This window comes from Biomphalaria glabrata, chromosome 4 (genome assembly GCF_947242115.1).
Source record: "Biomphalaria glabrata chromosome 4, xgBioGlab47.1, whole genome shotgun sequence".
Taxonomy (NCBI): Eukaryota; Metazoa; Mollusca; class Gastropoda; family Planorbidae; genus Biomphalaria; species Biomphalaria glabrata.
The window spans coordinates 27009455-27025700 of NC_074714.1; the positions used below are offsets into that span (position 1 = coordinate 27009455).

At 35.9% G+C, this 16246-nt stretch overlaps 1 protein-coding gene across 13 annotated transcripts in view; it reads left to right on the forward strand.

Moving 5' to 3' along the window:
• Positions 1–624: 624 nt before the first annotated feature.
• LOC106068067 (putative tetratricopeptide repeat protein 41) overlaps positions 625–16246 on the forward strand; it is a 67650-nt gene continuing 52028 nt past the window's right edge. The window contains exons 1-4 of one of the 13 annotated variants that reach the window (XM_056025627.1): positions 625–779; positions 11784–11891; positions 13931–14448; positions 15849–16187. In XM_056025627.1, the coding sequence (XP_055881602.1) occupies positions 14037–14448; positions 15849–16187 (751 nt within the window). In that variant the 5' untranslated portion in view covers positions 625–779; positions 11784–11891; positions 13931–14036. The other 12 variants (XM_056025630.1, XM_056025626.1, XM_056025631.1 and 9 more) reach the window with 12 other exon arrangements.

Genomic DNA, 16246 nt, shown 5'->3' on the forward strand with positions numbered 1-16246 from the left:
AATCAACGACGTGGTATACCGTATCCAGAGGTGTCCTCGAACTAAATGCAAGGTGGTACACGTCGATCGGTTGTATCGGTATTGTGGAGAGGAGAGAGGAACAGTCAGTTCGGGACGAACAGACATAAGAAGGGGGCAGTGTAATGACCATGTTCTGTAGTGACTCTATGGTTGCGCACCAGCGCACGAGGATGGACTAAATGAACGGGGAGAGAGGAAGAGGAAGTGCGAGAAGATTGAGATTGGAACGGTTCTTGTTTTTGGTGATCTATGTTGATTAAACTTTGTATTATCTTTGTTCCCATACCTCGCTGAGTTGCCTCTTTTAAATGTTGTAACAGTAGATTATTGTAGATCTAGACTAGTTTATTGTAGTGTGTTTGTGTAGATCTAGGTCTAGTGTAGTAGTTGTAGTGATTTAGATAGTATACTGTAGTTCATTAGTTGGTTTGATCAGTTTGTGTTAGATAGTTGGTTTGTTTAGTTTGTTGGTGTTTGTAGTAGCGTAGATTTAGAGGATTTTAGTTAGTTGCTGAGTTCAGTTGTAGTGTTAGTGATATAAAAAATATATTATTTTTTATTATTCATTTATTTTTGTATGTAAATAAAGTTTCTTTTTGTTTTATATATCGTAAACTAAAGTTTGTTATCTTGTTTTCATTTAGTTAAGTTAGTATAGTTAGTTGTCTGGTTACTTAGGTGACTCTAGCCCCTTGGTCACCATACCGAGGTGCACAGATTGAGCCCACCCAGTAGCGCTAACATCTGCCTACTGTTAGGTAAATTTTAATGTTGAGCAGTAAGAATAGGTATCTCCCACTCGCGCCTGCCTGACCTGCTCACAAGAAGATTATTTGTTTATTAATTAGAAGAGGGAGTTCAAACAATTATTTGGTGTTAGTAGATTTTTAAATAAATTCGGAAATTTCTGGCGACGATTTGTAAGAAACAAAATCCGGAACATTCTTTATCGATTTACAAAACTTCAATGTTATGTTTCAGCAAGAAAATTAAATGTCTAAAAAGTAATTTTCAGTAATCAATTCTAGTAAATTACTTTTTTTTTAAAGCCCTGAACAACCTATTGTTGATATTTTTAAAATTTGTTTAAAGATGAAAATACGGAACAATTTGATATCGATAACCAAATTATAGTGACGCATTGTCAAATAATATAAGTGTACTATTAGTCAATTATGCGATTTCAAACAATCATTAGGCATAATTCATTTTTTATAAAACAATATCCGGAACATTTTTACACTTAATGAAATATAAGTCAGTATAGAGATTTTGATTTAGCATTAATATGCTATTTACATTTAAAAACGGAACAACATATTATTGATAATGTGTTTTTGCAACGTTTAAGCATGGAAATTGAATGTAATATACGTTAGAAGAGCAAACAAACATTTGTTGGCGTTGATTAGTTTTGAAAAAAAAATCCGGAACAATCAATTTTAGATACTTAAAACTATTGAGATGTTACGGGAGGAACATTAAAGGGTAAATCAGATTTTCAATAGCTTTTAGAGTTCTAGTTTTTTTATCTAATTGTGACGGACAGACCTACCGACAGAAAAGACGCACAAAAATAAACCTTTCTTTTCTGATGAGGGCACTAAACAAAAAATAAATAAAATCTGATTTTTAAAAAAAGTTTAAGAAATTAGTTTAGCACCATGTCAAGGCCGGGTTTTACGCTACTACACGAAAGTCGCTGCATAAAAAAGCCATTTTAAAAAATGTGCGTGATATTTACATACAAAGTGCATTGTTAGCCTTTATAAACAAAAATAAATGTTTTCTTTTAATTTTAGCAGCTAGTTGACCAGAAAAAACACCTTTAATTAATATTTATACTTTTTGTAAACATTTCTAGTACATTTTATAAAAATATTTGACTTAGTGATACTGAAAATACACACAATTTGTCCATCTTTGTTAGCATATTGTAACATTGCCTCCCTTACATTTACGTTATTGTTTTAGAATTGGCGTATTATTATGAAAAAATCGCTTGCATAATTAATTTTATAAATTAAACGGTTTGTTTTTAGAAAACGAAAAGTAGCCGTTGCACCTAAACTTTTCAAGCCGCATTTAATGGTGAAATAATATTTTTTATATCTTTTCTAGATCTGAGTGTGACAGACGGACATTTTGCACAAACCTAATAGCGGCTTTTCCCCCATTACGGAGGCCGCTAAAAAAGAACAAACTAACGAAAGTGTTTATAGGGAAATGTTTGGAGAAAGTTGATTGTGACGATTGATAACGCTTGTGATTTTTTGCGAATGGCGGTCGTCTGGTTGCGAATCTGTCAAAAAGCGTTCTTAATGAGCACCTAGGATGTAAAAGGAACCGTGTACGAAAATTGATGCGGATACGTACGACAGTTTAAGATATCTCGCGTATATATATTGTTACGAATCTCACTATCCAGGCTCTCTGCAAACTGCACCATACACGACCAACTTAAATAACTCGACAACTCAGGTAACGTAACACTTTAATAGTTGAATAAATAACAGCCAATACTGTACAATTGGCAACACGTACACTATACAAATATCTCTCCTGTTAATAGCCGTACCGCCGTATCAACTCTTGCACTGGCCTCTCCGTCTCGTTCCGGGCTTGCACTGGGTTCAACAGTTCAGGACTGACTTCACACACTAGGCTCGTTGTGTCGGACTCGATCGCAGACCAAGATCAAGACGCCAGTCGTCTCAACTGTACTTGACAGTACTCCGCACTGAACTGTCGTAATGCTCCATACAGAACCACACAGTTGAACTGTGCTCTAGTTGACCGTGTTCTGAGCCCCTGTCGTGAACCTTCTCTCGTGAACCTTGCTGCATTGAGCCCCTTTTCTCGACCGTCTTAACTGCGACACCTCTGCTCTTATATAGGGTCCCTATTGGCCTTCTCAAACCGGACAGAACGCCGCTCGACGTTTCTAGGTGGTCAGATGACTACAACTCTCGTGACGCACCTGAGCTCTGTTCACGACGGCGATCTTTCCCGAACCGTCCTGTTGACACTCGTCTCGGCTGACCGTCGTAACTCGTCACGATTGACCGCTCGTCTAGCGCTGGCCTGGGGCGATTTGCGTCGGCTGACCTTTACCCCATCCGTGCCACCACCAGGTTTATAACAATATAGTAGCTATTAGATATATTTTGTCATAAGCCTGCACTGGCGGATCCAGAACTTTGGAGGGGGGGGGGGCGATTTTTTTCCAAACCCTAACCCTAACGCCTAGTAAACCCTAACCCTAACGCCTAGTAAACCCTAACCCTATGCATATATATATATATATATATATATATATATATATATTGTTACGAATCTCACTATCCAGGCTCTCTGCAAACTGAACCAACTTAAAGAACTTGACAACTCAGGGCTCCAAAGTAACGTAACACTTTAATACTTGAATAAATAACAGCCAATACTGTACAATTGGCAACACGTACACTGTACAAATATCTCTCTGATAACACCGTTCCGCCGTATCAACTCTTGCACTGGCCTCTCCGTCTCGTTCCGGGCTTGCACTGGGTTCAACAGTTCAGGACTGACTTCACACACTAGGCTCGTTGTGTCGGACTCGATCGCAGACCAAGATCAAGACGCCAGTCGTCTCAACTGTACTTGACAGTACTCCGCACTGAACTGTCGTAATGCTCCATACAGAACCACACAGTTGAACTTGCTCTAGTTGACCGTGTTCTGAGCCCCTGTCGTGAACCTTCTCTCGTGAACCTTGCTGCATTGAGCCCCTTTTCTCGACCGTCTTAACTGCGACACCTCTGCTCTTATATAGGGTCCCTATTGGCCTTCTCAAACCGGACAGAACGCCGCTCGACGTTTCTAGGTGGTCAGATGACTACAACTCTCGTGACGCACCTGAGCTCTGTTCACGACGGCGATCTTTCCCGAACCGTCCTGTTGACACTCGTCTCGGCTGACCGTCGTAACTCGTCACGATTGACCGCTCGTCTAGCGCTGGCCTGGGGCGATTTGCGTCGGCTGACCTTTACCCCATCCGTGCCACCACCAGGTTTATAACAATATAGTAGCTATTAGATATATTTTGTCATAAGCCTGCACTGGCGGATCCAGAACTTTGGAGGGGGGGGGGCGATTTTTTTCCAAACCCTAACCCTAACGCCTAGTAAACCCTAACCCTAACGCCTAGTAAACCCTAACCCTATGCATATATATATATATATATATATATATATATTGTTACGAATCTCACTATCCAGGCTCTCTGCAAACTGAACCAACTTAAAGAACTTGACAACTCAGGGCTCCAAAGTAACGTAACACTTTAATACTTGAATAAATAACAGCCAATACTGTACAATTGGCAACACGTACACTGTACAAATATCTCTCTGATAACACCGTTCCGCCGTATCAACTCTTGCACTGGCCTCTCCGTCTCGTTCCGGGCTTGCACTGGGTTCAACAGTTCAGGACTGACTTCACACACTAGGCTCGTTGTGTCGGACTCGATCGCAGACCAAGATCAAGACGCCAGTCGTCTCAACTGTACTTGACAGTACTCCGCACTGAACTGTCGTAATGCTCCATACAGAACCACACAGTTGAACTTGCTCTAGTTGACCGTGTTCTGAGCCCCTGTCGTGAACCTTCTCTCGTGAACCTTGCTGCATTGAGCCCCTTTTCTCGACCGTCTTAACTGCGACACCTCTGCTCTTATATAGGGTCCCTATTGGCCTTCTCAAACCGGACAGAACGCCGCTCGACGTTTCTAGGTGGTCAGATGACTACAACTCTCGTGACGCACCTGAGCTCTGTTCACGACGGCGATCTTTCCCGAACCGTCCTGTTGACACTCGTCTCGGCTGACCGTCGTAACTCGTCACGATTGACCGCTCGTCTAGCGCTGGCCTGGGGCGATTTGCGTCGGCTGACCTTTACCCCATCCGTGCCACCACCAGGTTTATAACAATATAGTAGCTATTAGATATATTTTGTCATAAGCCTGCACTGGCGGATCCAGAACTTTGGAGGGGGGGGGGCGATTTTTTTCCAAACCCTAACCCTAACGCCTAGTAAACCCTAACCCTAACGCCTAGTAAACCCTAACCCTATGCATATATATATATATATATATATATATATAAAAATATATATATATATATATATATATATATATATATATATATATATATATATATATATATATATATATATATATATATTGTTACGAATCTCACTATCCAGGCTCTCTGCAAACTGAACCAACTTAAAGAACTTGACAACTCAGGGCTCCAAAGTAACGTAACACTTTAATACTTGAATAAATAACAGCCAATACTGTACAATTGGCAACACGTACACTGTACAAATATCTCTCTGATAACACCGTTCCGCCGTATCAACTCTTGCACTGGCCTCTCCGTCTCGTTCCGGGCTTGCACTGGGTTCAACAGTTCAGGACTGACTTCACACACTAGGCTCGTTGTGTCGGACTCGATCGCAGACCAAGATCAAGACGCCAGTCGTCTCAACTGTACTTGACAGTACTCCACACTGAACCGTCGTAATGCTCCGTACAGAACCACACCGCTGAACTGTGCTGTAGTCGACCGGACTGTAGTGAACCGGGCTCTGAACCCTCTTGACTGCGACACCTCCGCTCTTATATAGGGTCCCTACTGGCCTTCTCGAACCGGACAGAACGCCGCTCGACGTTTCTAGGTGGACAGATGACTACAACTCTCGTGACGCTCCTGAACTCTGTTCACGACGGCGATCCTTCCCGAACCGTCCTGTCGACACTCGACTCGGCTGACCGTCGTAACTCGTCACGGTTGACCGCTCGTCTAGCGCTGGCCTGGGGCGATTTGCGTCGGCTGACTACACACACACCACTACCCCCATCTGTGCCACTACCAGGTTTATAACAATATAGTAGATATTAGATATATTTTGTCATTAGCCTGCACTGGCGGATCCAGAACTTTGGAGTGGGGGGGGGGGGGCGATTTTTTTCCAAACCCTAACCCTAACGCCTAGTAAACCCTAACCCTATGCATAAACGTGCGTACAGCACTACACACACACCACTACCCACATCTGTGCCATCACCAGGTTTATAACAATATATATATTCGATATATGAGAATAAAATAAGACTGTTTCTCAATCTTCGGCGAAAAAAAAACAGTCATGTTGAGGCCTTTCTCTTGCAAGCTTGGGGGTCTGGGAGAGTGCTGTAAGTTTTGTCAGTGGGGTTCGGGGCAAAAAAAACCCAGTCATGTTGAGGCCTTTTTCTTGCAAGCTCGGGAGTCATTTTTCACTGCAGAAACGCATTCTCCTGACATCTACAGTTCATTATTTATTAGTGGGGTTTGGGGCGAAGCCAAAAGCATTTTCTTGCATTTTTCAATGTAGAAACGCATTCTCCTGACATCTACAGCTTATTATTCATTATATTATAAAGGACCTTTTGAAAAATGTGGAAAATATTCTAATATGAATTTATAGTCCCTGAATACATTGCAAATAAAACCGATTTGTTCCTTGAAAAGATAAGATAAAACACATATTTAGATTAAGGCTTTGAGGATCGCTGCCGAAAAAAAAAAAATAATATTCAATAAAATTCAAGCATAAATTGTGAGTTATAGTCCTAAATTTATTTAACTAGAAAAATATGAGATAGAGTAAAGGTTGGAAAAAGGCGACTAGGAAAAGATTATCTGGCTTTTGAACTCATCTCAACCGTGACTGTTATATTGAAAAATTTTGTTTGAATTATAACTTTTCCAAAGCAAAGTCTTTGTTAAAATAGTTATGATAAATTCATGTGAAATTACACAAACTCTGTCTGGAAAGGGGAAGGGCGGTAAAATGAAAACGATTAATCCTCGCTCCTTTTTATAATTTCTGCTAATGCATTTTGCATTAAAGAATAGGGGTTGGGCGACTCGATATAAGAATTTACCTTATAGCATATATAAATTATATAAGTGACAGATTTTTTAAATTTTGTAATTTCTTACTATAATACAAAAAGAAAAAGTATTGGTTTGTCCGATGGGGGGAAGGTGATTGCATGTATCGCACTTCCACCTGTTTGTATTATATAGATATTCGACTAATTTTGTTCACATACTATGATTTCTCCATAAAAGTAAGACCGCCCCCCCCTCAAAGGGTTTAGATGGGAAGGGTAGTAGAGGTATTCGCTCCTCCCCTTCCAATCGGCCAACAGGTGAACGACATAATATAAAGACCGGTTAAAATACCACGTTTTAATCATAGATATTTAATTGATTCTGTTAGCAATCTGTGATTTCTACAAATAAATAGGACCGCCCTCCACTCGAAAGTTTATGGTGGGGGGGGGGCGGATTGATGCCATCGCCCCCTCCCGACCCTACCAGATCGGCCAAAATACTAGAAAGGGGGGGGCGAAATAATCTAAAAATAGGTTGAAATATAAATAATTAGTATATATTATTAACATAAGTAATAAATTGGTATACAAATTGTGTGAATTCTATACTAAAAGTCGTCCGCGATCGCCCCTATTGCCTCCCCCCCCTGGATCCGCTAGTGTAAGCCTGCCATGCACACCGCTATCCAAGTAGTGCAGTTGGTGCGTACTGTTAAAGATATAATAGAGACTAGGCTGAGAAGGAATTTTTAAAAATTTAAAGTTTCGGTCTATGGTTTCGTTCAAGTCTAGAGCTGATGAAGAAGCTATGCTCAAGGCAGACATTGTTTTTATGTGTTTGTGATGTCCCGTGAATAATTAATTCGTTGAGTCACTTCCCTTCAATTTATCACAGTGACTGGAAGTGGGATTTCCCTTTTTTTTTTTTTTTTTTATAAACTACTGATATATCATAGTCTTGTATTCGCAACATACAATCTTCGAGGAGCAGTTGAGAGAGGTTTAGCCATTATTGTTTTCAAGAGGTTTAATTGTGGTCACTTTTAATAGTTGTATGTTACAGAATGCACTGTCGTCCCACCGCTGCGACGTACCATGCTATATTATCAACTGTGTTTTAATTACAATACTGATGTTTAAGTTACAACTCCATTTTATTGGTGGTATGAACAAGAAGATGAAAATGTAACAGGAAATTCTAATACACGCTAATAACATATAGGCCTACTTCAGAAAAACACTTAGACCGTGACCTCCGTGAATGTCGAAGGCGCCGCTTAAACACACTGCATGAACAGTATAAATAGAACAAGGGAGACTACAAGAAAAACAGACAAAACACACACAGCATACATAAACATAAATACACATATAAATGTAACAAATATTCTTTACAATTATGAATAGGAATAGGATTTTGGTATAAACACAATTGGGTTATAGCATATATACAGCTGATTGGGAATGAAAGTGTTTTTTTTTCCCCTATTCGAGCTGCTTGGGAATAGGGGCCGCCTATAGTGCCCTATAGCCTATAGCTTTTTATTGGGCTCGATATTCCGGTGTAGTTAGTCCTAATTTTCCTCCCCTCAATCCGGATCTTGGTATTTTAATAATCAGTGGTAGTTTCCACATTATGCTGTTAACATATTATGATATTCAACATTTTCATATTTCCATTTTGATATAAAACGGTCTTATATACATTTATATTTGGCGCCATATATTGATAATGTAACTGTCTTTGTTGATATCTGTGGTCATGGTGACACGACAGTTGTGACGTCTGATGAATCATGAAAAGAAAAAGAATGTAGATCTTATGACTAGGTGTCTAGAATCTACTATATCTAGATATTCTTGAACTAGGTCTATATCTAGATCTAATTTGTAAATTAGAACTTATAGTAGTTAGATCTATATCTAGTGTAGAGTAGTAGACCTATTTCAATATTGTTTAGTGACAGTTTAGTCGATCTCGATGTAGGGTAGTTCATTAAATCATGATATAGGCTATCTAGGCCTATATATATAATACTATTAATAGAGTCACTATTGCTGAACAGTTTGGAGCTACTTTTAGTTTTCAATTTTTTGCTCCGTAATGGTTAGACCTATGGAAAAACTAAAAGCATTGCCCATCCATTTTCCGATAAAAATAGACGCATTGTTTAGTTTTTGGTATGATCATGTTTTAGCAGTCACAATTATTTGAATTACGGAACAGGATTTTTTAAGAAGTCACAATTGCGGAACACGGTAAAAATGTCGGATGTTATATATTTATTAGTCTTATATAGAATCTAATACTTGAACTCCTTATCCTTTAGGCTACATTAATTATACTTTATTAAAGCTTAAGACAACACATTGTCACATTTTGATTCTTTACCTCTTTTATTTAATTGGCGTCACACTACCCTGATTTTCCTTACAAGGTTTTATTTCCCACTATGGTAATATATGATATGATTTGATATTATGATTTGTCCTCTTTTTGATGGCCGTCTGGTAATCATAAATTATATATTATATGTAATATTATTCTCTACATGTTTTTAAATTTATGTATACTAATACAAACTAAAATTTAAATTCCGATAATCTAATTTAAATCACTATGTAAATAATAAGCTAAATGAGCAGGTCAAATAAATAACATCATAGTATTCCACAATTGTGACTATCTTTAAAAAGGTAAAAACTGGGTGAACACCTCCAATTTTTTTTTATTGAATTCCTGGTAGGTAGGTAAAATATGTAATGAAGTTTTTTTCACATCCATTTATAAACCAAAATTTAGGTGTATCATGCAGGTGATGGGTCATTATCATTTTTAAAAACCTTGAGCCCTGGACTATGCGGCTCTCCTGGTTTGTGAAAAATAATGGATGATTCCACACCTGTCAACTTTAACCTGGAGTCAAAATTAATTTTCTGCTGTCAAAGGCTAAGAAAGGAAAACCCTTATATTGGAAATGTTGAGAAATGGACCATGCGCAGTACCGTTACAGTAGTTTAGCAGAAAATTTCAAAATAAAGTAGATTTTAACTAATTTCGACGAGCTGTTCTGCAAACATGCCTGCTCTGCAATAGTGACTCTAAGTTCTTTTATCATAATTTCTTTTCTTGTCCTTTATATTTGAATTTCTTGTATACTTGTTGCTATCTTGTATCTAATATTGTATATAATAGGCCTGTAGATCTAGATCTAATTTAAATCTAGTTTTGTTTACCTATAGGACCTATCCTATATATCTAGAACTAGTCCTACTAGATGATGATCTAGCTAGTCCAAATTAACTGAATCTATTGCATATATAACGTCCTAATAATTATTAAGTTGTTTAAACAACTTTCAATTCAATAAATGTTTGTTTGTTGTTGTTGTTTTACATGTTTTGGATGTTCCTTCAGAGTTGAAGATAATAACTTCCTAGTCCAAACCTCCCTCAGGATGACGGGGGATGGAAGTGGGCAGGGTTTGAACCCGGGACCATAGATAAATCTGAACGACAGTCCAGCGCACATACCGCACGACCATAGTTAAAAAGTTAATACTTTAATAGTTATTGATATAGATCTAGTATTACAAATTATAATTATTATAATAAATGAAATACCTAGAGATCTATATAATAACTTATCATAACTTATAGAACTAATTAAACTAGATCTATCTCTTACTTACTATTACTATTCTTGAAGTAACGACTGTATTAGGCCTATATATGTCGGTAATCATATAAATATTATTTATAAGTCATACATAGTCATGATTATATGTCATGAATAAGTCAAAAAGATGTTTGTTAACGGTTTGTTGTACTTGTACTTACTATCAAAATGAATTATTTTAAATAATAGTTAAATACTTAAACTTAAGTATACTACTTATTTAAGTTATTATAAGACCATTACTAAAAATAGGTCAAATAAACTCTATAAGGAAATTTAGATTATAAATGTTAAAGTTAATAGTTTATTATAAATAAATGCCTGACAAGTTATATATGCATGATTATTTGACATCAGATTCTCACTTGCAGACTAATTTTGAGTGGCTTATTTTCCTCATACTCATATCATATGTCAAGTAAATCATCACTTAGCACTAGCATAAGGCTTCTCACTCTTACTGTTGTCGTTGTGTTAAGTGTAAAACATATTTTTTATTCTTTGTCATCTGGTTCTTGATCCATATAGAAAGTGTTCTTATAAAGACCACCAGATTGTGTTCCAAATTCAAGCAAGCAGTTTCTTTCTTATTTATTGTTGTCATGGAAGAAAAGGTCTTTTGGCATAAACACATCAAACTGTAATTGCTTTAGAACTGAGTTTATTATGTTGTTGTTTTTTGTCACTTGACTCCAGAACTCTGTCGCTGATATTTCTTGAAACATTTCTTGGGATTGCTGATCCTCTGTCATCTCCATCAATACATTTTTCTGCATGATGGAAATATTGGCAGTGTTAGTATTTTTCCTATTAAACTGTCATGACAGTCATAATCCAGCACTTTCCAAATAGCTTCTCAATGGCAAGAATGTAAATATGACATGGATTCTAATTGGATCTTCTTGAGTTGATTGGTGATTGCAATCAATGTATACAGGGTTCTGATAATGACACTTACAGTGTAATAAAACCTCCATTGCAAAAAATAGTTTTCACAGTACTTGCACTTTGGTCTGGCAGTCATTTTCTTCTTTGGTGCTCCTTTTGATGTTGTTTCGGTATTATCAGAAATTTTTCTGTTTAAACTGCTGCTTTATTATTGTGTATATATTATATGCTAGCACTTTTCTGATGATGAAATTGTCTATCTTAAAGGGACTGCACGTGATAAAATGGTTAAAACTGCACACTGATCAGAAACACACCATCCATTCTTGAGACATATCATTAATTGGACTGTAGAAATGACTGCTGGGAACCCAGGTAGGATGGGCAAAACTAAAAGTGATTGATTTTCTTTGTCTAATTAGGGATGATAATTAAAATAAAAGATTAATTATACTTTCATTGCAAGATGCTTCACACGTCCTCTAGAGATAAACTAAAATAGAAAAGTATAATAATTTGTTGAAAATAAGGGAACACATGAGTACTAATTGTCATGGCTAGATGTATCACCACTTAACAGTTTGAAATGCACTGTAATAGTAGATTTGACTACATCATTATCTTTTCTTTCTGACGTCCACCTGAACTTTTAATATATAATCTTATAAATATATACCTAGATACCCAGAGTCCAGTAACTACCAGTATAGATCTAGATATCTACTTATACTTGCTATAAATCTATATTTAGATTATGTAGATCTAGATATACTATAACTTCAATTAAGTGATACTTAAGTTGTCTTCTTTGAATCATTAAACATATTGGTAATAATTATTTAAAGTTGTAATTTAACCTTAATTAACCCACTATTGATTTAAGGTGACCAGATATGTAGCTTAAGCAGCTTAGGACACATGCTGATCATGAGTTTTGCTCAACAATCTTTTGTATTTCTCCATAGTGTACTCTTATGAAACGAAAGAATTTCAAACTATTGAGCATAGATTGTAGACTGTAGTCCTCTGGGGATATACAATCTCAAATCTTGTCTGAAGAAGTGAACTTTGACACATATTTTATTTTGCCAAAAAATTTATTGTCATTCATCTGCATTGGAAGACGGTTTGACACAAATAATTTTAGACTTTCTTATTCGTTTTACCTAGATGAAAAATTTTTTTTGTGAGATCCTATTTAAAGCATTAATGTTGTAGAATTGGCAGCTTCTGTCTCTGAAATAGTTAGCACAATTTTCTTAAACGTTTATGATTCATGCTGCTGCATCCTTTCTTCTAGCCAACCTGATGTAGAAAGTATTGCATTGGGGTGGAACCTTAAGGCACATTTTGAACCAATTTTTAATGGCAAAAGATAGTTGCATGGAATATTGCCTTGATGATATGTACAAAATACAACCACAATTCAGCACACAAGTTTTCAAAGATACTTTTTGTAATGGTGGTGCACTTCTCCTAAAACAAGAAATATGACTTTAAATGAATTTATAGTAAACTCTTCACCCCAGGCATCAGAGATAACTATGTTTTTCCAAAGCTCAAATTTCTGTTCTATTCTACATCCACAAAATCAGAAACTTTTTTTAAATAGCACATGCTAACAGTGGGTCATACATTTTAAAAAGCCATTTGATGTGCAATCTATTAAACTAAAACTGTGATAATGTAAAACTGTATGATACTCAAAAGTACATTCTCTGCTGCTAACTTTACTTCTTAATCAGATGATTTGATGTTGGAGTAGAACCTTATGAGAGGTTTGCTTGAAACTTCCAATTTTAAATAAATCATTCTTATGAAGATTTATATGTTTGGTTATATCACTTTCTCACAAGACACTTCACTGTTCTTGCCTTACTCATAGTCAGTAACTCTGCATATAGGGCAGAATTGAACAATGTTTCTTTTACCCCAATGTTTCTTACTCTGTCAATAACCTGAACAGAGAAAATCAAGCCAAGGATTTTTGAAAGCTAAAATAGAATGCCAGGCATGAAGAAATGCATGAAATACATGCTGAGAGTCTACCAAAAATGCACTATTGCCAGCCTCTTAGAGGCAGGCTGGCTGCAGCACAGTGGCAGCACTACTTATGCACCTGAGCTCACAGAGTGATGAACATTAACTAAAGATTTAGAAGCTAACACTGAAAGTAATGTTGAAATCATTAATCAAATGGTGATATGCCAAAGCAGATTTTTTAAATAAAAGAGTGTCAGTGATTGACTTTTGAGATTAATGGGGAACATTTGGGCATCCTGTAGGGATATTTTATGAAAAGTAAGGCAGATGGTCAGAGGCAAAACTGGCCAAAATAAGAAAGTCTGGTCACCTTAATTGATCTCCTTAATAAATATACTACTATTTTTCTATGTTTACATTTTTTTTTATAGAGAACAGATAGCAAGAGGATTTTTGCTTTGACTCATTTTGAGTTTCTGAATTAATTCAGCACAAAGTATTGATTTCAAATTGTTGAGTAAGCTGAGATACTTCACTATGTTAAACTCACAGGATTTCCAGTATCACAAGCCAGTGACACCATATATTTGTTCAACTCCTTTAGATTTTCTAAATGAAAAAAAACATCTTTCAGAATGTATCTATCCTGAGCTGAGTAAAGCATGCAAAGCAAGAGGTTCTTATTTTAAACCAACTAATCTTTTATGGGAACCTGGAGCACAAAATCTTGTCAAAGGCCTATATCTAAAAACTCAATTGGATGCTATAAATAGATGCTCTCCCTTTTTTATTGGTTTATTGGGAGAAACATATGGCCCATTTAGAGATGAAAGTAGAGAACTGTTAACAGAGTTTGAAACTAGTTCTATCAACATCAATCATCTACATTGGTTAGATAAAAATATCATGCTAGCAGCAGCAGGAGGACATCCTTGGGTTCTGGACAAAGGTATTTATGTCTTTTTTTTCTATTGCAATAGCTGAGAGTATAATATTAGAGCTAGTGATGAGAAGGATGAGAAAGACAGAAAGAATTTTGGAATAGCAAAGAGATATACAAACCAAAACACAAATATTTTACTCTACATTCCTTTATGTAAAATGCTTAGTACTTTTTAAGACATTTTGTAAAACCCAACCCAACATAATATGCAATTTATAGCAATTAAAAATTAGGATTGCAGACTAAACATTTTAAAACTTGTTTTTTATGTTTAATTCCTCACCTTTCAATTCATTCTGAGAGGTGTCACACAAGATTCATAGTTCTAGTCTAGTACTGACAGTAGGCAATCATAAATATCTTTAAAAATACATTTAACATGAAGAAGAGATACATATGTCATTTATGGCATGTGGTCCTTACTATGTTTGTCTATTTATGTGCTTCCAAGATCTAAAATGTAGCTCCAACAAAGGTCCAATGCCAGATATACATTGATGGATGGAATAGGTATTACTTCATTGACAGGAAACAATTACTTTAATTCATTCCATCCCAACAACAGCAAAAAAGACAAGAAAAACATAAAAAATATTAAAAAAAAAAAAACAAAGCTTATATTAAGTGTAATTGTATCAATTAGTTTGGATCAGTCATGTAGTTTTATATATGATTAACCTAGACATATAAATCTGTGCGATAGAAATATTTTTACCAATTTTTTTTGCTTAGCTTTTAGCTTTTTCAATGTGCTATGATCCTGTCACTTATCTGGACCAGTTGTGAAAGGGGGAGGGAAGAAGGGGTATCTTTGTGAATGATCATTTTTTAAATGCATATAAAAATGTTCTCTCAGATATCAAGATTCCTTGAGGGGACTAATTCAACTTATACCACCACATCTGTCAAGTACAATTTCTTTCCCTTGTTCAAGAATAATTAATTACCAATAGTTAATCAACTAATTGGTTATTTTTTAAATTGATTCTTGTGTTGTCAGGTAAAAGAAATAATTGTGCAAAATTTCAGCTTAATCCAAGATTGTGTGTGAGAAGTAACGTGTACAAACTTTGACCTGACAGACAGACAGAGCTTTATAAAAAACAAAAAAAAGCAAAATTTACTCACAATGACTACTAGAATAAGTACAGAAAATCATACTAATCATCTGCAAGTCTAGAAAACACATTCATCTTACCATATGTAGTCTCAAAGAGCTAGAAACAAGGGTATTCTTATACCTTTCAGTTCTTGCTTTAATAACTCATTAGTTGGTTGTACTCTTCATGGAAGTTTTATAAATGGATATTTGTTTTAAATAAAGCTTATATTAATGTTAGCAATTTCTTAAGTTAAATGAATCACATCTTAAATTTTTTTTTGTTATAACTTGTTTTCTTCCAAAGATCATCAATACTGCAGTTTAACAGAACTTGAAATCACTTTTGGAACTATGAGATATGAAGATCATTATGTTACACTCTATTATCGTACATCTGATCATCTGGATGATAAACTTCTAAATGCAAAGTTGGCAGAAAAAGATAGCTTAATGAATATTTACTTAGCAGAATCTGAACATGCAAAAAATAAAATAAATAAACTAAAACAGAGACTTGTAAACAAGGGAGTTCCCATCAAGTATTTTCGAACATGTGAAGAATTAGGCCAGATGGTTTTAGAAGATTGGCTACAGATCTTGAATATTCTAGTTCCATCCCTTAAACATGATGGATACATGTTTGGTACATTTTTTTAAAGTTTTTGTGACAAACATTTAAAAGATTTTTTTATGATTAAGTTC